Genomic DNA, 24397 nt, shown 5'->3' on the forward strand with positions numbered 1-24397 from the left:
TCTTAATTTTTTATGAGGGTTTCTGATACTCAGGCACGCTGGAATATGGTGTGGCGTCTTTTCATGTGCACCATGTACGTGAAAACTTTGTTTTTTTTCTGCATGTAAGTCCTGTGATGTGGAAGTACCTTCTGTATGCCATTTTGTACACTGAATAAACACTTAATATATAGCTGAACTGTAACTGTATTATTAGGAAAGGCCTTTTTTAAAGAAATTGAAGTTAACATTTTAAAAACAGCATTTGGTTTAAGAGGACAGCCTTTCATTTATGATTCTATCTTTGTTTTACACTGGTGCTTTGATATAACAGTGCCATGTGCTAACAAGGTATTATTACACCAATCCTAGAATACCTTCTAAATATCTCAACGCAACTGGTTAAGTTTTGAGTAGAAACTCCTGGTGGAGAAATGAAGTACCTGTATTTAGTTGAAGTTTTCCTCGCCTGCCCGCCCCCCAAAAAAGAGATTTTTGCCAATGACAGTAAAGGATGGGTTTTACCCTCCTTTTCTGAGTGGGAAAATATTAGACGAAAGAACGAACAGAAACAGCCAACATTTCTCAGTAATTTGTGTACTGCGTGGAAGATCAGTCCGTTAATATAATCCAACTGTAATCAGCATGGCGAACGATAATGAATCCTTTGGAGCTGACTTCCTCAAAGTCCCTTTGAAACCAGTAAGTTTTCATTAAAGGGAATGCAAGTGTGGAGCACTGCTCATTTGACCATAACAGAGGGAGCTGCTCTGGCTGGGGGATAGTGACATTGGGGAAAAAACCTACGTCATAGTTTTGCTACGAGGACAAAAGAGAGAAGGCAATATATACTGTCTGAAGCTCCTTGGAGGAAAGGTGAAATATTCATGCTTCTGAATAAATAAAACAACCCCTTTCATCTCAAGCTATTTTTGTGGTCAAATTCCACCGCTAAAAAGGTGCATTCCCATCCATGGAAGAAAATACACTGGTATCCATGGGTAGAGTTCTAGCATCTTTATTTTAGGAATGAAACTGCCTACCAAAGGAAAAAATACACTGGAAATAAGCAAACAAGGAAAAACATCCCTTTTAACAAATTGTTAAAGAACTATTGAATTTCTTAATACTTTGAAGCTGCAACCCTATACATACGTATGCAAAAGTATTTATTTCTGAGTAGAACTGTATAGCAGGTGCTGAATTGTACAAGAAACCTAGCTCCATATTTTCTTCTTCTGATTTAATGATACTATACCTAGAAACAGTGTTTCAAGGCCCGGGCAGAATCTGGCACGGAGTAAGAAATCCTTATCAGCAGCAATCCTTAGCAGTCTAGTGGTTTAAACAAATCCACATTTGATTACCCAACATTAAATAATGCACAGAGCAGAGTAAATATACTAAAGGAAACACCTGCAGAAATGATTTACAAAACCAGTTTGAAAGAAAAGTTGTTTGAGAAAGAATTAACTCAGAGGCAGAAGAAAAGCACGTGGTCACTCCTTCCTACAATTTGCTTAGTTCTCAGCAAAATGGGTGGGTGGGTGTGGGTGTGAGTGAGTGAGGTCTGTTTTTACACCAGCTATTGGATCCATAAAGCAACTTGTCCAAGTGGAAAAACATTTCTCCTCTGATATCAACATAAATAGCATCAGCAGCCACACCATTCTGAAGGATCATGCAATTCCAGAAGCGGATCAGGAAAAGGAGATAAGAATAGGATTGGGTTGGATTGTTTACAGTTCAGCAACCAGCAGAGGGAGTACAAAAGTCTAAATTATACTTATTTGTTTAAACTGGCATTTTGAAATAAACATAAGAATGTTTTGTATACAATGTACAAAAGTATGGAGAGCGTTCTAAGAAAAAATGCTGTTTTGAAGAGGGGGAAAGAACTAGGAAAAGTGTGTGTGCAGGGACTATTAGCAGATTATATGCTTTATCTAGAATCCAGCATACATTAAAAGTCCTATTAAGCCTGGTTTAATGCAATATTTTCCAGAAGTCACATTGAAATCAGTGGGACTTACACCCATGTAAGTGTGCATAGGATTGAAACACCAGGAAATTCACAATTCCAACATTTCAATAGGATTTTGAACAAATTTTTGTGCACAGAACTGTAGTCTTTGTTTTTGGTTTAATAACATGCATGAACAATTTTGAAGCATCTGGAAGTCAAAGTGAATATTTCCCCAAACAAATGAAGATTACAAGCACTATGTCACTATTAATAAAACAGAAACAGTTTTTCAAACATGTACAGAAAAGTGACACACTTTAAGTAAAATTTTAAATAAATAAATGAAATGATCTGTGTGCAATTATTTGCTCTAAATACTTTGCAAGTTATTTGCCGATACATCTTTATTTTTTACTACTCGGACTCTTAAGCATCGTGAGCAGAGTATGGCTTGTGGAACGGTGACATCCAACCTTCTTCTTCGTGTTGCAGTTACCTGTGGACCCTGAAAGGCTGCAACATTTGAGGACAGGGCAGGAGGACAAGGAATCAGCAGAAATCAGACAAACGCTAGACTGAATCTAAGTGACACGTTGCACCACTTTTTTCTCATATGTCAGTATGCAAAGGTAAAATCTGCCAGGCACTGCAACTGAACAGTTTGCCATTAGGAGTCATCCCTGGGAAGGGGCAGATCAGGAGCCTCCACCCCGCACCCCAGGCCTGCACTTTGGGGGTCCTGAACATGGTTGGGCTTAAAACTGTGAACAGGGAATGGATGTGCACACAAGTCCTACCCTTGACTCCAGGAATATGGGCTCTATTTGAGACCACCTTGTGTTTAGCATGGATTATAGCATGGAATGGTTTCTAAGTGGATTCAACTGAACAGGCTTAGAAATCTATTTGCAACCAAAAACCTGATAAGGCAAAGTTTCAGTTAAAAACACATGACGGTCTAAAATGAATCCTGCAGACCTTGGAGTGGTACATGCTCATATGCCCCTGTCCTGCCACCAGTTTTAAGCCCACCTGTGCTCCGGCAAATACCTAAGCAGGACTAGCGTGATTTGCCTTGGGCCCCAGAGTCCCCAGGGACAGCCTTGCTTGCACTGCTAGACAAGAAAACAGCAGCACCTTGAAATACTGAAACAGCATGGAGTCAATACCAGGGTGGACTTCTTCTGCACATGCCCTAAATTAAAAATGAATAAAACAAGTGAAACACTCTTTCTGTCTTTGTAAATGCCGACCTTATTTAAAAAGCAAGATCATCATTAAATCATGTGGGAAGAGTTAAATGGCATTTAATTCCCGGGGGGAAAGCCATCTTTTGAAAATTAGTGTGCTTCAACATCCATGCAGTTAATCATTGCTTGACAATAATCCAGTTCCTAAGATTTCCATAAATGTTTCATAAAGAAATGGCTTCTATGTGTCAAATTTAACTCTATTGTTTTAACAACATTTAAAGGAGCATGTGCCAATCACACAGAAATGTTTATGGAACTCGCTTGAAATCTTTTAATGTTATTGTAAATACAGTCAAATTTGCCTTAATTTAACAGTACTTTAGGGACGCAGGTGGCGCTGTGGGTTAAACCACAGAGCCTAGGGCTTGCTGATCAGAAGGTTGGCAGTTCAAATCCCCACGACGGGGTGAGCTCCCGTTGCTCAGTCCCTGCTCCTGCCAACCTAGCAGTTCGAAAGCACATCAAAGTGCAAGTAAATAAATAGGTACCGCTCACCCAGACTTAGTCTATTTTGGAAGGAAGTCAGTTGAGGTGTGTGGTGTTCTATAACATTTGAGTTTATCTGCATGTAAACAGCGACACATATAGAGGTAGACCTTAAACACTCCAACAGACAACCCACCCACGTGCTTACAGAGCCGAAACCTCAAATATCTGCCTCTTCCTCTGTGTACCACTTGAAAACATCAGGCTGTCCCGTATGTACAGACATCTTTAGCTGATGGGGACACAGGGGAAACATATGAATATAAGGAAAATGTGAATTATCAACATATATAATCCAGAAATCTCCCTAACAAAACTGCTAAAAGAGTTTCCAGCTACATTTCTGGTTCCACGTATCTTCTCCTGTCCAAATCCCCCAGTCTCACAGCATTATTCAGCATTTTGTTCTTTAAAGAATGACAAGTATTATTGTTATTTGTACACATGTATATATTACTTAATGACTTAGTATTAGAATAAGGGGAGACAAACTGCAACTAAACAAACTATAATAAATTATTTCAAGATGGTTTTGTTGCTGGTACCTAACACTTGAAGCATTTAGCTAAAATCTATCCTGTTAACAGATGTTGGACATGTAAAAGAAAGTGTTGATTACATGCACGTATGCCGGAGGTGAGATATGTAGAATGTGAAAAGTTATTCTGTACTATTAAATTCCATCCAAGTATTATTGGGATATCTCAACCAAATCATATTCCTTTAGTTATTAAGAGCAACCAAGATGTTGTCAGCTATGAAATGGCAACCTGATAAAATTCTCACTGAAAGAAAATGATTCAGCAACTTTCAGATTTAGTAAAGTTAAAAGATGGACAACGAACATGATTCCCCAGTTGGTAAAGTGAAATAAATGTTTAAGCTGGAATTATTTTACACTTTTTCACTGCTAATAAATGACTAGAATCAATTATCTATTTTACTAATACAGATTTTGTAAAAGGGTTTAAATATTATGTTACCTAATTAAAGTGATCTATTACACATTTAACATAAACCTATAAGCACAGAATTAAAGGAACATAATTCTATAAAAAAGTTAATTTGAATACAGTGAATGTATTTATAATGTTAACGTTTGCTATTACATGAAGCATTAAAAAAGAAAAAAGAAGTGTAGTAAGAGACACAGTGTAGATACAGTGTAGAAAATATACCAATGGTTGCAGAGTTATCACAACCCCCACAAGTAAGCAAATACTTGGAAGCAAAAAGGAAAGGTTCAAATTAGCCAGAACGCCCTGTGACCCAGCACAAGTTATTGTGCTGAATCCCTACAAAGCTGTGGGGTAGGAGAGACTGAAACAGGGAGGCCGAATTTTTCCTTTACTCACATTTCTCCCAACTTCTTCCCCTTTTTAACAGGTTTTTCTCCTGCAGTGGGTAACTTCCAATCCTCTCATAGGAGGAAAATAGCTTTAAAAAGCAGTTGAAGGAAACATGGGAGAAAGGGTTATTCACACATAAACTTGCATCCGGAATAACCCAATCCTGAAAGTCCAGTATGGCCCTGAAACTCATTTCAAGTTACACATTCCTTTTAACCCTCATGCAAAGCACTTCCAAGGCGGTGAAGGGAGGTGGGAAAGCAAGAAGTGGTGGCCATTCCTGGCTTTTCAGCCAAATGCATCTGGGACCCTTTACAACCTTGTTAATTCATCTATTTTGTCACACCATGTGCTCTTCTTCCCTCAAAACTGCCTATGATTTTAATCACAAGTCCCCACTCCACCGCCCATCACATTTTATGGTAGCTCTACTGTCAGGCTTTTTTCCCCAAAACTTTTTTTAAAAATATGCAACTATTTGCCACCCTTCCAGTGTGTTTCACACTCAAAGAGCCTGAGAGGGCAGAAGCAAACTAATAATCCCATTTACATTTTCCCTAAAGTGGTCAGCGAACACCTGTACAGATTTCCCAATTACAAATAAATAAACATTAAAATGGGAAGTTTGTACGGGAAGTTGTGTTCCATATAAACTTTGGGAGATCTATCTAAATAGCCATCTAGTCACTATAAATAAATGGGAGATACGTTATGGGTCCAATAATGAAGATGAAGTATCAACATCTTCACAATGAGACGATCATTCAACAGATCACGCACCTGTGCTGTATTAACGTGAAGCGATGACAACCCCCTAATTCTGTTTTCACCACAATTACCAATATACTTTTGAATCAGGTTGCCATAGAAATAGAAACTATACACTACCCCAATTACTCAAGAATGAAGATTTATTATGTGTTAAATGGTAGAACACAAATTTTGTTTTTATATGTCTCTGCTAGTATGTGGCAGGTTAATATTATTCCATGTTCATCCATTTTTCATTTGTTAACTTCCAAGACCTACGACTGTCCTAAGTCCTAATAAATCTTGCTCAAATGACTATTCCACGTCATTTGTCTACTTCAGGTTCCATGCCATTCAAGTTCCTGTATTAAAAGAAGTGTAGTGATGGGACCCATGGAAGAGCCTTTTCAGTGGTGGCTCCACATCTGTGGAATGACCACCCCACTGAGGTGCATTTCACCCCAACTATGATGTTTTTTTCAGGTGCCAAGTAAAACCCACCTTTTTAGTGGCTGATGGGTTAAACAATTCTTATGGTGTTTTTAATTATGCTATTCATGTAATTATGCAAATTACTATCATGTTTATTGTTTATTGTTTTAGAGTACATTATTTTTTGTAAACTGACCTGTGACTATTTTTGGTGAAGGACACTGTGGAAATAGCTTAAAAAAATAATAATTTACCACCACATCACAAATGTGTTCAATTCTACTGAAATGTCAATCAGAGAACAAAAGGGGGAAAGTTAATGCAACAGAAAGTAACAAATGATTGTTTCTTTTTTCATTATTCCTTCCCATAACCAACTATTCTCTGGCATTTGTACTCTGGTGTGCTTTCCTTCTTGTAATGTTTCCAACAAGAAAAATTCTGAAATCTATTGTGCTGCTTTCAGGATGCCCTAGTAAAGACTTGCCACAGCGTTAATAAGCAAACTTGCTCTGAAACAGAACATCCCATGTTTAAAGCATCTTCAACTGACGGCTATGCAGTCTTGAACAGAAAGTATCCAAGGAAGACGATTTCACTTTCTTGAAAGAAGCGTCCTCCCTAGCTAATCCATTTACAGTGAGCACACTGCTTCTGGTGGTGGTTTGATCTCACTCTACCTTCCTGGAATTTAAACCCATTTATTTCTCGCACTATCTTCTGACGAGCAATTGTTCCTCCTCCTTTTGTTACCCCATTCCACATCAATAGATAGGTACCACCCTCGCATCGCAGGGGCAGCAGTGCTTTATTTCTAAAAAGAGCGGCGCCTGAGACCAAGTTTCCCTGGAAGCACCCCCCGTCTCTTTTACACACACACATACGGGGGGGGGGCACTCCCGCATCCAGACCCCCTCGCCCTCGCCCTTAAAAGCAATCAGCCGGAGAACAAAACGCGAAGCCACCTACTTGCGCTCAGGAAACACTCGGTAAACCGCCTAAAACAGCTGCCCGAAGAAGATCCATCTTCCATGTCTGGCCCTAACAAGAGCTCGGCGGAGAACGGGGAGAAAGTGGAGACGGCGCTTCTTTGTTGCTGTCGCTGCCTGCAAGCCCAGCTCCTGCCTCTGGGGCCGTCGCCACGGGCGGCCGCTCTTCTTCTTCCTCCTCCTCCTCCTCCTGTAGCTACCCGATTACAGGACCACAAGCGAGAAAAAGCCGAGCAAAGAAGCGAGGAGCCGGGAGGCGACCGCTGCTGCCGATGACGACGCTGCCCGGCGGCGCCTTCTTGGGAAATGGGAGCAGGATGGAAAAAGGGAGGCAGAGCCGCCGCCGCCGCCTGCTTCCGCCGCTGCCGGGGAAGGCAATCAAGGCAGCTGCTGCTGCTGCTCCCACATCTCCTGCCGACGCCGTGCTTGCGGGGACTGGGGAGGTGGAAGGGAGGCGAGGAGGGGAGGAACGGAGGTGGCGGCAAGGAGTGGAAGGAAGGAGAAGAGGAGGGAACGGAGGGGACTGGAGGAGTTGCTGCTGCTGCTGCTGCTGCTGCTGCTGGGTTGGAGAAGAGGCTGCAGGAGCCTGTCCCCGCGGCTCCTTGCGAGGATGCGAGTGCGGCCGCAAGCAGCCCGGTCCCTTTCCGGGGAAGGAAGCCCCCCGCCGCCTCCGCCCCTCTCCTGGCCGAGAGAGTGGAGCAGGCTAGGATTGGAGCCCGGGTTTTCTCCTCCCGCCCCTGCAGCCAGGGGGGGGTCTGGGGGCGGGCTAAGCGCGCTTTCTCCGGGTTGGCCGTCGAGCTCCGTCCCTGCCCTTTCCGCGCGAGTTTGAGGCAGGACTTTTGCCGAGAGTCACACGGCGGGGCGGCGAGGAGGGAAGCAGAGGCAGGCGAGGGGACCGGTTCGGTTGCTGCTGCTCCTCCGCCCCTTTCCCTTCACGCGAAGGGTGGCCGGCCGCCTTCCTCGGGTTTAGGATCCGCCGTGAAGAATCTTCTTAATATCTTGCTTTTTCCCCTTTGAGGAGAACGAGGAGTCTGCTGGCGACCCGCACCCCTCAAACCTTGCGCGCGCGCGCAAATACACACAATCCACCCCTTTCCTCTGGTTCCTTCTCAGCAATGCAAACATTTCTTTCCGCCTGTAAAAAAGGCAGAGCGAGGAGCGTGGAAAAAAATAGTTCACTGCAGTGCTGCTTCCAATTTCCAACCCCGGCTCGCCGCCAGAAAAACCGCCCACTGGCGGAGCCTGGTGCCTCAGAGCCGCCTCCCTGCTCACCTCCCCGCAGCGAAGCCAAAGCAAGCAGCGGACTGGCCTCCTGAAGAAAGCGCGGGAAGCGAAGGGATTTGCCCCTCAGCCGCCTCTGCGCCCTCTCAGCACTTCCAAGTTCACAAACACCCAGACTTCCCCTTCACAGGATTGAAGAGCGTATTAAGTAGAGCCCGGCTGGGTCCGACCCAAAGGCCCGCTACATCCCAATGGGAAGCCCACGAGCGTTTGACTTCAGCGCTCAGTTTCTAAAAAGATATGAGCTCGGTGTCCAGTTTGGGAAGGGAAGGGGCTTCCAGCGAGCTCCCAACGACAACTTCGGGCTGTGGGGGGCGGGAAGCACTCTGCACGTCCCCACAGGCATTCAGGCTGAGGCTGCCTTCGTGCGCACACTATCTTGGCGAGAAGCCGCCTTGAACCAAACTGGTTTCGGAGGCAAACATGCTGCACTGGTGAGGGGCGCGCTTTTCGGGACTCTGCCCTGAAGAGAGTCTGGCGCCGAACTTGCCGCCCGCGACGAGAAACAAGGCCACGCGCTGAAGGCACCTGCACTCCTTCTCGTTTCCCAACTTGGGAACACGTGTCTGGTTCGCTGCTCGTGGCTGAGGGGGTCCCAGAGGCGGCCACGCGCCCTGCCCACAACGTGACTGCGAGGGAAGAAGGGGGCTGGCCCAGCCAGCGTCCTTCTTCCTCACCTGAGCGCTCAGTCTCTCGGGGCGCAGCCCGCCTCACGGCAGGTGCGCTTGTCCAGGGGGAGCCGCTCGCCACGCAATTCTGGCTTCGCTGCCTGGGCTGGCAACTGTATGTTTCGTTCGCGCGCCAAAGCTCCCGTTTCAGCACCAACGGGAGAGGAAAGGGGACTGAAAAGCCTGGCTCCCGCTCCCTTCCTTCTTCCTCCGGCTCTCTCGCCCAGAGGGGCGCTAGGAGAGGGCTACCCTGGAAGGGCGCGGGTGGGACGCAAACAGCCATTACCTGGCAAGCCGCCTCTCTGCGCGGGCGGCTCCTCTCTGAGGGAGCCCACTGCTCCCCGTAAAAACGTTCGCCGACTCTTTTGCGGAGCGGTGCTTTAAAAGGAGGCTCGTCGGGAGCAAACCAATCGCGAAGCCGATCGCGCTCGCAGAAGTCAACGGTGCCCGAAGTTAAGGCGGCTCCTTAACGGCAAGAACCTCGCCCACAAACGGTGCCAAAGCCTTTTGGCAAAGGAAGAGAGGCACCGATCTTCACGTGGTACCGGTTTACATCCCCATTCCTTTGATGAGAATAGTTGCCCCATTTCCTCATCCCAATGATCACTTAGTTTCTGTGAAGAAGAAGAAGAAGAAGAAGAAGAAGAAGAAGAAGAAGAAGAAGAAGAAGAAGAAGAAGAAGAAGAAGAAGAAGAAGAAACAATAATACAATTTGGTATTCATTAAAACTGGTCCGATCTTAGTTGTAAGGTTTCATCTATTTGATTTCTGGATCCTTACTGGTATATATGGACGAAAGAGACATTTTGAAATGAAAAAAGGACAGCGTTCTATAAATGACTGGAAGATAACTGTTAGAATTCTTTTTTATCAGTTATGGTACATTCAAAGCAAATGAACCTGATTTCAGTCCTGAAGTTTTCCTTACTGAGGGGCGGGGTGTGTGGATCTGTTATTGCATTAGGTTGCCTTTGCGTTATATGTCTGCAACCGTTTTGAAAACGAGATATTTCATCTGTTTTCTCATTCAGTAATTGGTGCTCTATTTAAAATTGTGCAGTGGGCACTGGCACTCAGTAGAAATACACACAGGGTCTCGTTGGAAAGCCTTTCCATTTATTTTCCTTATTCAGTCAGCTGTGATAAAGAACGGGAGGCTACCCAAACTTACCAAGAGGGCAGTTTTTTGTCTCCATAATCGTTTGTCATGTTGGTAAATAGCATCATTTAACGTGCCTCCTGGAATCTAATGCTGGCATTAGTAAAACAGTGCAGACGTGGTTATTTACAAATGTTTATAAAACAGAGAGCTTGCATTCACTTATTCACATGCACAGGTATCTCCTATACATTATTTGAATAATTTGAAGAAACTAAAATGATTGGATGACTTTAAAAATGGTATGCAGTTCTTTGTCTTAAAATCTTATTGTCTCCTCCTGACACATATCTACCTGAAATCTGCAAAATTGTTTGCTTCTTTTTCCTACTTTTTTCCAAAGAATAATTGAATTGATCAGATTTACAACATAACTGCTATGACTTATGTATACCCTGATCAAAATAGTGTCTTCAGCTACACATTCCAGGAAAACTATCAAGTATCCAGTTCAAACTAAATGTATAATTTGCTCAGTTTATTTGTTTAACTGTGTTACATTTTCAGACACTAGATGTGCAAAACATATTTGTAGCTGGAAATAACAGTTCTACATACTTCAGTGTTCCTCTAAGTACTAAGAATAAGGCATTCATTATTATCCAACATTACAACTAAATAATTTTGCTCATTTCTTGAGAATGCACAATCTTTCCATTTCATGTTTTTGTCAATTATTCAATTATTGAAATCAAATTGTCAAAGCAGATGGGAGAAAAATAATAGAGCTATGGATATTACCGTATTCATAAGGTGTTGGTTTACTTATATATTTAGGAATTTAAGAAGAAGAAACAACAAAGTCCAACGTTGGTTTTATTATGATTTTACATAACTTTGCCATTCCTAAAATTTGCCTTCAGTCAAAACATTTTAAAATTGTAATTTCCATTGCCTAATAAGCTAAAACATTCATTTGAATACTACAACATCTTGCACAGATTACATTTGCTTTGTAGATGAGTTACAGCCTGATACTAATTTTACTAGCACTTCTGAGTGTGCTTCAGATGGCAGCCTTAACTTTACAGCTTACTTCTGCAGATGCAATTGACTTATGTGCTGTGTTTTTAATTGTAATGTTAGTGATCCTTTAATTTCTTATTTTGTATTTAATTATATTAAAATTTGCATTCCATAGAATACAAATTGTAATGCAATAAAATACAATATGGGAAATAAAAGAAACAATAAAAATAAAAATCAATAGGAATATTTGATATGGATATGCCATAGAATACCTGGAGCTTGCAGACCACAGGTTAGGTACCCCTGCCATGGAAAGCTGGTTCAGGAAAACAAATCTGTTATGTAAGAATGTGCCAGTTATATGAACTTTACACAATCATTTTAAGATTAAGTAATTTTTAGCATTGTACATGTTCTATACCGAATATGTATGTTTTGTAATTCCTAACATCAAACACACAGTAGCCCCTCCTCTAAGCATAATAAAATGGGTCTAAAATGACAAATAAGAATAAAATAAATTATTGAATAAGCATGAGCTTGGTTTATTTTTAGAGCCAACTGTACATTTATGGAACTATGGAATTGCAAATCTCCATTTTCAAGTTTATACACAAAATCTGTTGTAATTAGAACCATGGGCATAGCCAGGATTTTTTTAGGGGGCAGGCTTGTGGGGGGGCAGGTAGAAGCTCAGATTTGTATTGATTTGTATTGATTTAGGAGCACCTGGCCCCCACCTTGGCTATGTCCATGAATAGAACAATCTGATTCCATCAGACACCAACTGGTTAAAGGTTAAGTTTCATTGGGAATGGCTTAGCAGCTACTCAATAAGAACTGAAGTAGTAGAAAGGAAATGGAGGTGTCCTGAATGTTGCATACAGGGAGTATAGAGAAACTACAAGATATTCTTTTTAGCTCTTCTGCCAAAGAGGTTGGGTTATGACAGAAGCAACATTTCTGTGTTCTAAAGACGCATCACATCCTTGCATTCCAGATACTTCCCAATGCTCAGAATACTTCTCTCCACCACTGACAGACAGTTATAGACGCCAGAGCCTCCAGCAATCTTTGCAGTGTCACCCTGCTAGTTCCTTAAATGCCCTGACAAGAAAACAAAAATTTAAATCAGCTAGTGATTATGAATAAGCCTTTAGCATGTATTGCTAACGAAGGAGAAACATCTCAATGAAAAAAGCACCAATAAATGAACCCAACTACACAACCTACATTTAGCACTGGTCATTCCCCCTAATATTTCACTTTTCTATTAGATACTTTCTATCCATGCATAAATCTTTTTTACATTTATAATGGCTGGGATCCAGACAAGTGGAAGGTTCACCAAAGGTGTTTCCCCATGTTATATGTGAACTTCCTTCACCCACTATAAGCCACCTTATTCTATGTCATTATGGAGGATCCCCTGAACCTCAGCTGGGGGCGTGAAGGGAAAGGGGGCAGTAAACCCTGTTGCTGGGGGTTTCTCTTGTACATCTGGATCCAAACCAATTTTGTGGGAGTTATAAAGGCATTCAACCTTTATAACTATACACAGAGTTTATTTCAGCTGGAACTCACCAGAACTCAATTCCGGCACCTCTCAGATGGGCGCTATTGCCATTCTAAGAAAACGAGGGAGGTCTCATGGTAAGTTCTGGCACCTCTTTGTCTAGAAAAATGGCACTGGTTATACACAAGTAAAATTGTCTGTCTCTCCCTAACTTACCCATTCCCATATATAACACTCTTAACCTCTTTAACTGGGAATGCTCTTAAACATGCCCTTCCAGTTATCTGACCTTACCAAGACCCTAAGGTCTTCATCAGAGACCCTTCCACAGGCGTCCTCAGCAAATGATATACAGCAGGAAGTTGCTACAGAAACGGCCTTTTCAGTGATGGAACCATAACAATAGAACACCCCCTCCAGATAGGTTTGCCTTGCACCTACTACAGTGGTACCTCAGTTTAAGAACAGCCCTGTTTACGAACTATTCGGTTTATGAACTCTGCAAAACCAGAAGTAGTGTCCCGCTTTGCAAACTTTACCTCGGTCTAAGAACAGAATCTGAATGGTGGAGGGGCACCGGCAGTGGGAGGCCTCATTAGGGAAAGCACGCCTCAGTTTAAGAATGGTTTTAGTTTAAGAACAGACTTCCGGAACGGATTAGGTTCGTAAACTGAGGTATATAGCATTTTCATTACCAGGTGAAAACCTATTTTCCCAAGCATTTTAAATATCAATTTAAGACTTTCAGAGTTTTTATCTGCTTCTACTTGCTGCTGCTGCTGGTGGTCTCATTTATGTAGTTTTCTGCTGGGATTTTATAATGTTTGGTTTTCAGGGTTCTGTTTGTTTTTATGGTTTTTATCTTTTATTGTTAATCACCCAGAGAACATTGTTTATTGGCTGGTATACAAATGACGTTAGCTAGTCAGTTAACATAGACACTGAGTTTCATCAATAGCACCTATTCAACATATTGTTCTAAAGCAGAGGTTCTCAAACCTTCTGCCTCCAGCATATACCTGACATGGCTAAAAGTTAGTGAGGTCCACCAGTCACAAAGGGGTGGCAGGTGTAAGCAGAGTTCGGCATAATCAACTGGCAATTCTTGGCAGCACTTTTTTACTGCTATCTAATCCATTTTTGGAAATTGTGTTTCTGGTTTGGGGGTTTTTTTCAGCTGTAACATTTTCCTTGTGACACAGAGTTCCATAGCTCAGCTTTCCTCAAAGTACAGACATTTCTCTAGAGCTATTATGACTCAGGCTCCCACCCCCATTTTAGGCATAAATTGTTGATTCAGAGACTCTAAATGGAGAAGGCCTTTCCTTTCACATTTCCCCCTTCCAAATCCCAGGTGTCCGTTCAAAGTATTTTTTAGCCATCTCCTGTAATTTTTACCAATTCTCCATTCACACTCAACTTATAACTTATTCCTTCCCCCCAAAAAACCTGCCAGTTTATATCGCTCCTCCTCCCTTGGTCTTTTATGTTCCTTTCTTCCCCTTGTAACAGTTTTCCTCTATTATCCCCATCCTTTCTATTTCCAGTTTATTAATATTTTAATTTTTTATATTAATTTTTAACTACACTTTCTAATTTCTTTCAACTACTCTCCCAGTCCTTTCCCCTCCAATAAGAGAAACACCCACCCACCCCGCAAAAAAAAACCCCACCTTCTCTGTCTCCTGGCCACCTTTACTCAGCAGGCAACAAACTGCTGCTGGCATTAGTTCAGCCAAAAAGCTACAGCACAGTTAGGGGACAAGGCAGTACAGTTAGGGGACAAGGCACTGAGGCCTACCTAAAAGTGGCACAAAACCCACTCTTGAGAAACACTGCTCTGAAGTGTTACTTATTCTAAATCACCCTTTAATATTGATCCTGTTTTCTTTTAGTTTGTATGAGCATGGCCTTAGTTCATCCTGTTCATCATGAGTACTGCTCTCAAATTACTAGTGTTGAACAAGGACATTTGGCAAGCAAAATAAAACTGTTTTTCCTTTTATAATCACAGTATGTCAAAACACTTGGGTTAATTATGAAAAGTATTTGATTTCATCTGCCCTATTCCACTACCTACACTGTTCCCCAAGAAGAAGGGACTCAATCCTGGGTTTCATATTCTGAACAGAAGTGTCCTGGTTTCCATTCAAAGCACACAGGCAAAGGACCTTACTCATAAGTAAGAAAGAACTCTTTGTTCAGGCAAGTAGCAGCATGGGCTCAGCAGCAAACACAGTGCTCAGGAGTCACGATTCAGGAGCTCAAGAGCAGGGCAAGAAATTCAGAACTAGATGGAAGCAATGAAGATGTCCCAAGGAGTTTCCCCACCCATCTTGCCAAGTTTTTGTAGATGAAGTGCCTGCTTGATCGGGATGCGTGGCTCTGCTCCCATCTGCAAAGATGGTGTATGGTTCTAAGTGACAAGGCCGTACCCTCACCTTCAGACTCCTGTTCAGTCACTGCTGTGTCTTGTTTAGCCTCCTACTTCAGCTGATCAAAGCCCTCCCTAGTCCTGACTGAGGCTCTCGGATCCCCCTTCCAAAGCAGCTGAAGTCAGGACAGAAAGAGTAGATCCTCCCTCCTTCAACTCAAACTCCTACCATTCAGCTCCCTCCTCCAATTTCTTCCTCCTCCACCTGAGCCTGCCAGTACAATACTAATCCTAACTATGGCTTCATGGCAAGAAGCTAGAAACACTTTTAAGAAGGAAACAATATATGCCAGCTCGGATCCATTACAGTCTACCAGCTACATAAAGTGGAGTCAGTATTAGTAAGATTAGCTACTTTTCTGCTTTTACATTATGAAAAACTGCATATATTAATATAAGAAATTATAAAATATTGATTTCAGATGATAAGCAATTAAGGTATACTCAGAGTAGACCCAATGATTTCAGTGGGATTACTCTGAGAATGACTAACATTGGTGCTCAACCTATGCTTTTATTGCACATTAAAATCTGCTCGTTTCAAACTACTTTTATACGAATCAACTATTTTATATGAAATCAACTATTGTACAAAGTGGTCATGTGAAGTCATCCTTAGTCATGGTCCCAGTGGAATGTATCTTGTTTCAAATGGCAAATTTTATGTATTGCTTTGGTAAAAACAGGCTTTCAACACACTACCATATATTTTTAGATAAGTAAATTGAGTGGAATTTTGCTATGTCATCTCAGCAACTACAGAAAGATTTCATACACAAATGTAGCATCAAAATGTTTTTGATAATTTTTGTAAAGCTATCACCCTCCTTCCACTGTATATATAGCTCAGACTTGGCTATATTTTGCTGAAAGCATTACAAGGGACAAATGAATAAGAGGCAGAAAAACATCTGATAGCTCTTGTGCAGCAGGATTGGGGCTCCCAAAGACACCCAGGGCCCTACACTAATCCCCAAAATTAGGTACCAGTGATTAGACACCAGCCTTTTTCTAGATAAGGAGGAGAAATTCAAATCAATTTGCATTTAAAGGCAAACTTTCTGAAGGAATTCACACTTTCCGAAAGAAATGTGATGTGAAACATAGAAACCCGTCAAAATTTGCAGTTATCTGAATTTTGCAATACAGTTCTCCAGCCAGGTAGTGTGTACAAAAAATGCAGATATTTAGGTTAAATGTGCACAAAAATGCAGCTTATTCTTGTTGTTATTACATGTCTGTCTCAAGAGAGAGAGAATGGAATCCACCTCTGGGCTTGATGTCAAATTGCTATATTAGGAGCACCAAAGTGACCACTCTGGGATTTAGGTTTAATGAGGCCCTAAGCTACTGAAAGTAATGGGGCCCTTTATATGTCCAGCTGTCCTTTGTCAACAACAAATTGTCACTGTTTTTTGTGTTGAATATATGCTATATGGTAATTTATGGACCTTATAGGTATCTACAGCCATTTGCACATAACAAAATATGTATTTTATCAAAGTAATTGTTATATTTTGGAAATGTACATTTCCAGGGGGTCCAAGAGAGTGGGACCTAAGCTATAGCTTGTTTAGCTTATACGTAAATCCGACACTGCTCTGGGAGGCAAGTCAGGGCAGTGTGTATGGAGGTCTTGGGCAGCCCAGACGACAAGACCCCTCTCTTGGCCTCACTGATATGGCCCAAAGGAAAGCAGAGCAATACGTTTGGCACCAGCTTGGCTGCAGCAGTTGCCGGAAGAAGGCGTACACGATGCCATCCAAACATCTCAGGGCTCCCCTCTGGATTTGTATAGAGTTTACTCCTTAGCCTTTTCTTATCCCAAATATGTCCCACAAGGCAGCGGAGGTTTAGGATCAGAGTTTCCCATCTGCCATGCACTTCCCTCTACAGCATGTGCAGAAACCACCTTCTTGACCACTGGACCCACTATTGGTCTCATCTGCTCAATCTGCCAGAGCCAGTGTTCACACACAAAGGAAGTCCCTAACTCACCAAGGGTTTGAAACCCATCTGCTACCCTCCCCTGGCTTAGAAACGCAGCTATTAGTGCAAATAACATACAAAAATGTGAAATGTGCTTTGCAAAAATGTGTATAGTGTGCAGATTTGCACACAAAATTGTTTTATATTAGGCAAAATTCACACTTAAAGCCCTGTTTGGCTTTCATGATGAACAAAGTGCTGTCGATATGTAGCAAACTGTTTGACAAATTTTACAAATGAGAAAGAAAAATGGTCAGATTTGCCCATCCCTGCCCTCTACCCAGTAGTGCCTCCACAAAGAAATGAAACATAAGAAGTGCAAATGCAGGAAAGCAATCATTCTCACATTGGTTTCTTCTTAGGTGCAGGGTTATGCTTTCCTTTGGGAGCTCTGGATTCCTCTCCAAGACCCCCAGTTTTCTGAGATTGGTTCTCTACCTGCATACCTTCCCTCTGTCTGGAGTTTCAGCCTTCCAAGAAGAACTGAGCTCTTGTGCCCCCATTTCTTCCTTGCGTCAACTGACTGTTTTGCCTGTCCAGCAAAAGAAGGGACCTATTGGTTCTCTTTGAAGATGGAAGTTCTGCCCTTCCCTCCTCCTGGGCCGTACCTTCTGTATACCTTCCCAACTTCTTCTAGCTCCATTGGCCTAAGAATATGGAAGTCAGACCAGGTCTAGGCCAAGTTTCCATTTCTCCAGGATCATGGCCCTGGCTGCTACATCTGCGCATCTTCTCCCTGGTATGCGCTGCTTGTCAGAGGCTTGAGAGTTGCTATGCCAAGGTTGGGGGGGGTGTTCTGCCTCGAGGGCTTGCATGTTAATTGTTCTGCCTGACAAAAAAGCACTTACCATTTTAAATGCTGAATGTCAGAATGAAATTTCTTTTTTCACGAATTTCCATTGTCTCTTTGCCAGATGATGAGGCATGCTAAACAAAGAAGCAGGAGGATTTCTGTTGCACTGTTGCTATATTTACAGCTTACTGATCTGTTCAGTTACAAATGAACAAGCCATGGGACGTGCCAGAAGATGTACAAAGCAAACAGGCTTCCCACTTTTATGCTTCTCCATGTAATGTGAGGCCAATATGAGCAAGGAACTTTTGGTACTTGTTTCTGTCTTCCCCCCTCCCTAGGTACTGCATTCCCCTGCCCCTTAAATATAATACACCATAAATGGTTTAAGAACAGTCCATCCTTGGTTTGTTGCTCAGTGCATTGTTCAGTTTGGTAATAGGCACAAGCAGATCCTCTGTGGGAAATTCTGACTTATGAAATCAGAGTCCTAAAAGACCATCTATGCTCTACACAGAGGACTTGATCCGATACAGCATTAACCCTCTGTGGCTTTGCCCATCCTTTATTTCCCTGCACATATTTCCTACTGCTTCCTGTGACTTTTGCTCATCCAGCTCCTTCATCCATCCAAAGATCTCCTACTCCCTGACTCTGCCCATTTCCCCTTAGCAGTTTCATATGTCAAGAACTGCCCACCAAACTGCCTCCACGTGGACCACCTCTTTTATTTTGTTTTTTAAGTCCAGCCTCAAAACCCTTAGTTCCTATTGTAACTAAGCCAAAGTACACATTAATTGAAGCAATCACATACAGGTGTCCCATTCCCCCCCCCTTACATGGTAGTTACCTTCCCACACGCATAAGTGAAATTGTGCAAAGTGAGGAGTACCCTCTAAAAGATCTCCGAGCACCCATTTGCTCTCCAGCTCTCTCCCACTCTCCAGACCAAAATATCTGAGCTCTGAGGCTGGCTGGAGACTAGAGAACACATGAGAAAGTGGCAGCTGCCATTGCGCTAGCCCACACATCAGCTGTTAGGTGAGGATGCTGAGCAGCCTAAACAAAGCCCCGGTGCACCTCAGATCTCTTTGGCACTTCCTCCATCATCAGTGATGTCCCCTTTGGGCTCCAGAGAGGGTCTCCTTGCAAGCCGCAAGGACTCTCCAGCTCTCTCCCGCCATATCCTGGTCGAATTCTATTTATTTATTTATTTATTTATTTATTTATTTATTTATTTATTTATTTCCCAGTGCTGCACATATATGCAGTCATGTGCATGTTGATTGAGTGCCAGTGGAGGGATGCCTGCAATTTTATTCCCCTGCCTACCCATACCTCAGTTTCCTCCTTCCTCTGTTATTTCACTGTACAGTGGTACCTCGGGTTACAGAACTTTACCTCAGGATGAGAACAGAAATCGTGCGGCGGCGCGGCAGCAGCGTGAGGCCCCATTAGCTAAAGTGGTACCCCAGGTTAAGAATGGTTTGAGGTTAAGAATGGACCTCCAGAACGAATTAAGTCCGTAACCAGAGGTACCACTCTATTATAGACTGTAATCCTGTGGGTACAGACCTTCTATATTTTTTCAGTGTAATGTGCCATGTATATAGATGGCACTATATTAAAAACATTACTATTGTCAGGGGTTGCATTCGCTTAACCTGCCTACCCTCCATCAACCAACCACCCTCTCCCTTTACAGATCACCCCCAAAACCCCATCCCCTCACAGCTCTTTTACCTCCCACATCCCCACCTACCCACTACCCTCACACCATCTACCCCACTATTGACACGTTGCCAATCTCCTCTCCCCTCACAACTCGCCCCAGTCCCAAGATCCTGCTGCTGCCGCCATGCACCAAGGAGAAAGGAATGAAGAGAAGAAAGTCTTTCTCCCCCTTCGCCCCACATTGCTTTTCACAGAAGTACACTTTCTGAAATGCACGCTTCCTTCTAGTGGTAGTGGAAGGTTTGGAAGGTTTCCCCAGCCACCCTCAGTGGTGGTAGCGATGGCGACAATTCATATCATGCTGTGATTTGTTCTACTGTTTACTGCCTTTATTTCCCACCTTTTCTTCAAGGAGCTCAAATGGCACACATACTTCTCCTTCTCATTTCATCCTCAACACTATCCTGTGAGGTAAGTTTAGCTGAAAGCGAGTGGATGGCCCAAAGTCACCCAGTGAGCTTTTTGGCTGAATGGGGATTTGAACCCATGCCTCTCAGATCCTAGTCCAACACTCTAACCACTACACCACGCTGGCTCTCTGGTGGGAAAATGCTTTGAATCATGAACTATTTAGTTTAGCTAAGTCTGGCCCCCTGTTTTTGTCAACGCTCTTACTACAAGTAGCAATTGTTACACTTTTTGCCTCCTAGATCTTTTTCGCTTGGAAAGAATTGGTATCACAAGGAACCAAATCCATTCTGTTCGTTTACTAACAGTCCACATAGTGCCATTTTAATGAGAAAGCGGGATGCTTGTTCTGAGATGACTACAGAGCTATGGAAAATATGCTTTCTGTTTGTATGCATTTGCATAGCACACATGTTTGGCAACAGAACAGACAGCTTTGAGAAATTAAATGGTAGACTTGCACAGCTTCTCTCAAACAAGCTGTAGAAGAAAAACAGTTTTAAATGCCTGTTTTCATCCATTAATGGGGGGGGGACACCCTGAAGGTTTGTTTATATGTTTTTCATAAGCAGGAAGGAAATGCCTTGCATTACTCAGCAGTGAATCCTCCAAGCAATTAAGAGTGACGTTAATAAACAGATGAATATTTTCACCAGAAAGATGGATTTTACAGGCAAGAATGCACCAGCAGAAAAGCTATACTTATTTGAAAATGATGCATGCATTCTCCTGCCCATTAAGAGACGTACTTTACAGTCCATAATATTAAATCAGCAAGTACCGTATGTAAGACAGGGTCTTTTCTGTTGTGGCTCCAATAGAACTTCAACTCTGTCCCTAGGGAGGCCCCCAACACTGGACACTTCCCTTTGATCAATTTAAAACACTTATTCCATCAAGATATTATTCCATCACCACCACCACCACATTTTATTTATTTGTTCACAGCCCCTGCGTCTGTGATGTTAGGAGCAAACCGAGAACAGAAAATTAGTGACACTTTTCCTGGTGTTGAGATAAGTAGTGCGAAAAACATTACCTGCTAGACTCTTGTGTATGAAGTTGCTGTTCATTGTTTAGGAGCAGAGCTAATAAAAAGAGGCAATCTAACTTTGATTTCTTTATGGCAGTATGTTGCCATCTGTATTTTGCAATATTGTTATTGATGTAAGATATGCAAGATGACAGAGGTTATTGTTTAGTTGCTTTTGTTTTAACTATTTATTTGTGAGATATATATATAATATGCACCAATACATATAAATGAATATACGGAAATTTTATGCCAATTAACACCCCCTTTTTGTCCTTTTATTTTGAACGATATCTCTTTTGTGACACCCTACACAGGACAGGCCTACGCAGTTCCCTGTCCCAGAGTGCTGCTACAGCTGAATTGTCAAAAGAGGTCTACATCATTGGGAGAGCACGGGTTTTTCCGTCCTCCACCAGTCACGGACTGTGGGCCGGGGGGGAGGGGTGGCACTATTAATCCGGGAAGATTGTTCTTTCAGGGCTCTACCACCGCCATCGATCCCCGGCATTGAATGTGTTGGCCTAGTGTGGGGCTCCGAGGTGAGCTTGGCTGTCTGGCTGGTGTACCGGCCACCTAGCGCACCAGCAGCCACCCTGTCAGGCCTGCTGGAGGCGGTGGCCGGCTGGGCCTTGGAGTTCCCTAACCTATTGGTATTGGGGGACTTCAACATCCATGCCGATGCCACTCCCTCCTCACAGGCTCTGGACCTGGTGTCTTCCATGGCGACACTAGGGCTCTCCCAGTTTGTTTCGGGCCCCACACATCAAGCAGGCCACACGCTGGATCTGATCTTTGGCGTCGGTATAGATGTGATCATGTTTCCTTCGATGAAGGTGCCATGGTCTGATCACTACGCTCTGAAAGCCAGGATTGATGTTCCACCCCCACCCTGCTTAGGTGGTGAGCCGATTTGGGCTCGCCCGCGGAGGCTGATGGACCCTGATAGATTCCGTCAAGCCTTGCGGGACCTTTCTCCCCCTGGCGACTCATTGACTGAGCTTGTTGAGGGCTGGAATACCCAGCTCCTGGCAGCCATCAATGAGATCGCACCTAAGCGCCCTCTGCGACCCCGCAGAAACCGGGCTCCCTGGTTTACTGAGGAGCTCCGGAAAATGAAGCGGGACCTCAGACGGCTAGAGCGAGTATGGCGGGGTGCCCGTGACGGAGCCTCAAGAACATCTTATAGGGTTTTTATGAAAACCTACGAGATGGCAGTGAAGGCCGCTAAGAAGTCCTACTTCTCGGCCTCCATTGCATCCGCTAGCTCTCGCCCAGCACAATTATTTAGTATAATTCGGTCTTTAACGTCCCTCGAAGGACAGCCAAATTTAAATAACAATTCGACACACAGCTGTGAGGCATTTGCGAGCTTTTTTGCGGAGAAGGTCCTGTCGCTCCGCCATGACCTCCCTGCCAATTTGGATACAATAAAGGAACTGGAGGCCCCTCGACTGTCCTCGGGTCCAGTATTGGACCACTTTGACCGGATATCCCCAGCCGATGTGGACAGATTCCTCCAAGCTGGAAAACCCACCACTTGTCCTCTCGACCCGTGCCCGTCTTGGCTGATTAGAGCGTGTCCAGACGAGGTGCGGGCCCCCCTGGGGGATATCATCAATTTGTCCCTTGGCACCGGGACATTCCCAGGGGAACTGAAGGAGGCAGTGGTGCGTCCGCTCTTAAAGAAAACATCATTAGATCCCTTAGATCTATCCAATTACCGCCCGGTCTCGAATCTTCCATTCCTGGGTAAGGTGATTGAGAGAGCGGTTGCTGAACAGCTTGGTAGGTTTCTGGATGAAACATCGGCTCTGGATCCATTCCAGTCCGGCTTCCGCGCTGGTCATGGGACCGAGACGGCTCTGGTCGCCCTAACAGATGATCTTCGTAGACAGCTGGATCGAGGCGGGTCGGGGCTGCTGATTCTTCTAGATCTGTCAGCAGCTTTCGACATGGTCGATCACAAACTTCTGGACCACCGCCTCGCCGACGTGGGGATCCAGGGCACAGTCCTTCAATGGCTGCGCTCGTTTCTCTCTGGTCGGGGACAGAGGGTGGCGCTTGGGGGGGAACTGTCATCCCGCCACTCCTTGGTGTGTGGAGTGCCTCAGGGTGCAATTCTCTCCCCGATGCTTTTTAACATCTTTATGCGCCCCCTCGCCCAGCTTGTCCGGAGTTTTGGGCTGGGCTGCCATCAGTATGCTGATGACACCCAACTCTATCTGTTGATGTATGGCCATCCTGACTCGGCCCCAGACACACTGATCAGATGCTTGGAAGCTGTGGCTGGATGGTTACGTGGGAGCCGGTTGAAGTTAAATCCTTCGAAGACAGAGGTCCTCTGGCTGGGACGGGACGATATGGGATTGAGGGGGCAACTCCCATCTCTTGCGGGGGTGCAATTAGTGCCAGCACCGTCCGTTAAGAGTTTGGGTGTAATCTTCGATACCTCCCTCTCCATGGAGGCGCAGATTGCAGCTATAACAAAGGCGGCATTTTTTCATCTCCGCCAAGCTAAGCAGTTGGCTCCTTACCTCTCTCGCCCTGACCTAGCCACTGTGATCCATGCGACGGTCACCTCCAGACTGGATTATTGTAACTCGCTCTACGTGGGGCTGCCCTTGAGACTGACCCAGAAACTCCAGCGGGTGCAGAATGCCGCAGCGAGACTCCTTACGGGGTCTTCGCTGCGGGATCACATTCATCCGGTGCTATACCAGCTGCACTGGCTCCCGGTGGAGTACAGGATCAGGTTTAAGGTGCTGGTTTTAACCTTCAAAGCCCTACACGGCCTAGGACCCTCGTATCTACGGGACCGCCTCTCCTGGTATGCCCCACAGAGGAACTTACGGTCCTCAAATAAAAACATCTTGAAGGTCCCAGGCCACAGAGAGGTTAGGCTGGCCTCAACTAGAGCCAGGGCTTTTTCGGCTGCGGCTCCAACCTGGTGGAATGCTCTGTCACAAGAGACAAGGGCCCTGCAGGATTTGACATCTTTCCGCAGGGCCTGCAAGACAGAGCTGTTCCACCAGGCCTTTGGTTAGGGCACAGCCTGACTCCCTCCTTTGGCAATCTTTACAATACTTTAGTTTATGGTTGCCATCAATTTTGATTTTAATTAATTCTTATGATGTTTTTATAATGTTGCACTATTTTAGTGTTGTTAGCCGCCCTGAGCCCGGCTCCAGCTGGGGAGGGCGGGATAT

At 44.0% G+C, this 24397-nt stretch overlaps 1 protein-coding gene across 8 annotated transcripts in view; it reads right to left on the bottom strand.

The window, feature by feature from the left end:
* Positions 1-24397, bottom strand: part of PDE10A (phosphodiesterase 10A) — a 198655-nt gene that overhangs the window by 80830 nt on the left and 93428 nt on the right. The window contains exon 1 of one of the 8 annotated variants that reach the window (XM_081188210.1): positions 9440-9590. The exons of 5 other annotated variants lie outside the window; for them this stretch is intronic. Coding sequence is in view for 2 of the 3 variants with exons in the window: in XM_081188209.1 (XP_081044335.1) it covers positions 7185-7248 (64 nt within the window). In the remaining variant the exon portion in view is untranslated. Of the gene's footprint in view, positions 1-7184; positions 7516-9439; positions 9591-24397 lie in introns of those variants that run through there. 2 more of the 8 variants (XM_081188209.1, XM_081188208.1) reach the window with 2 other exon arrangements.

Source organism: Podarcis bocagei, assembly GCF_964188305.1.
Source record: "Podarcis bocagei genome assembly, chromosome: 3".
NCBI classification, from domain to species: domain Eukaryota; kingdom Metazoa; phylum Chordata; class Lepidosauria; order Squamata; family Lacertidae; genus Podarcis; species Podarcis bocagei.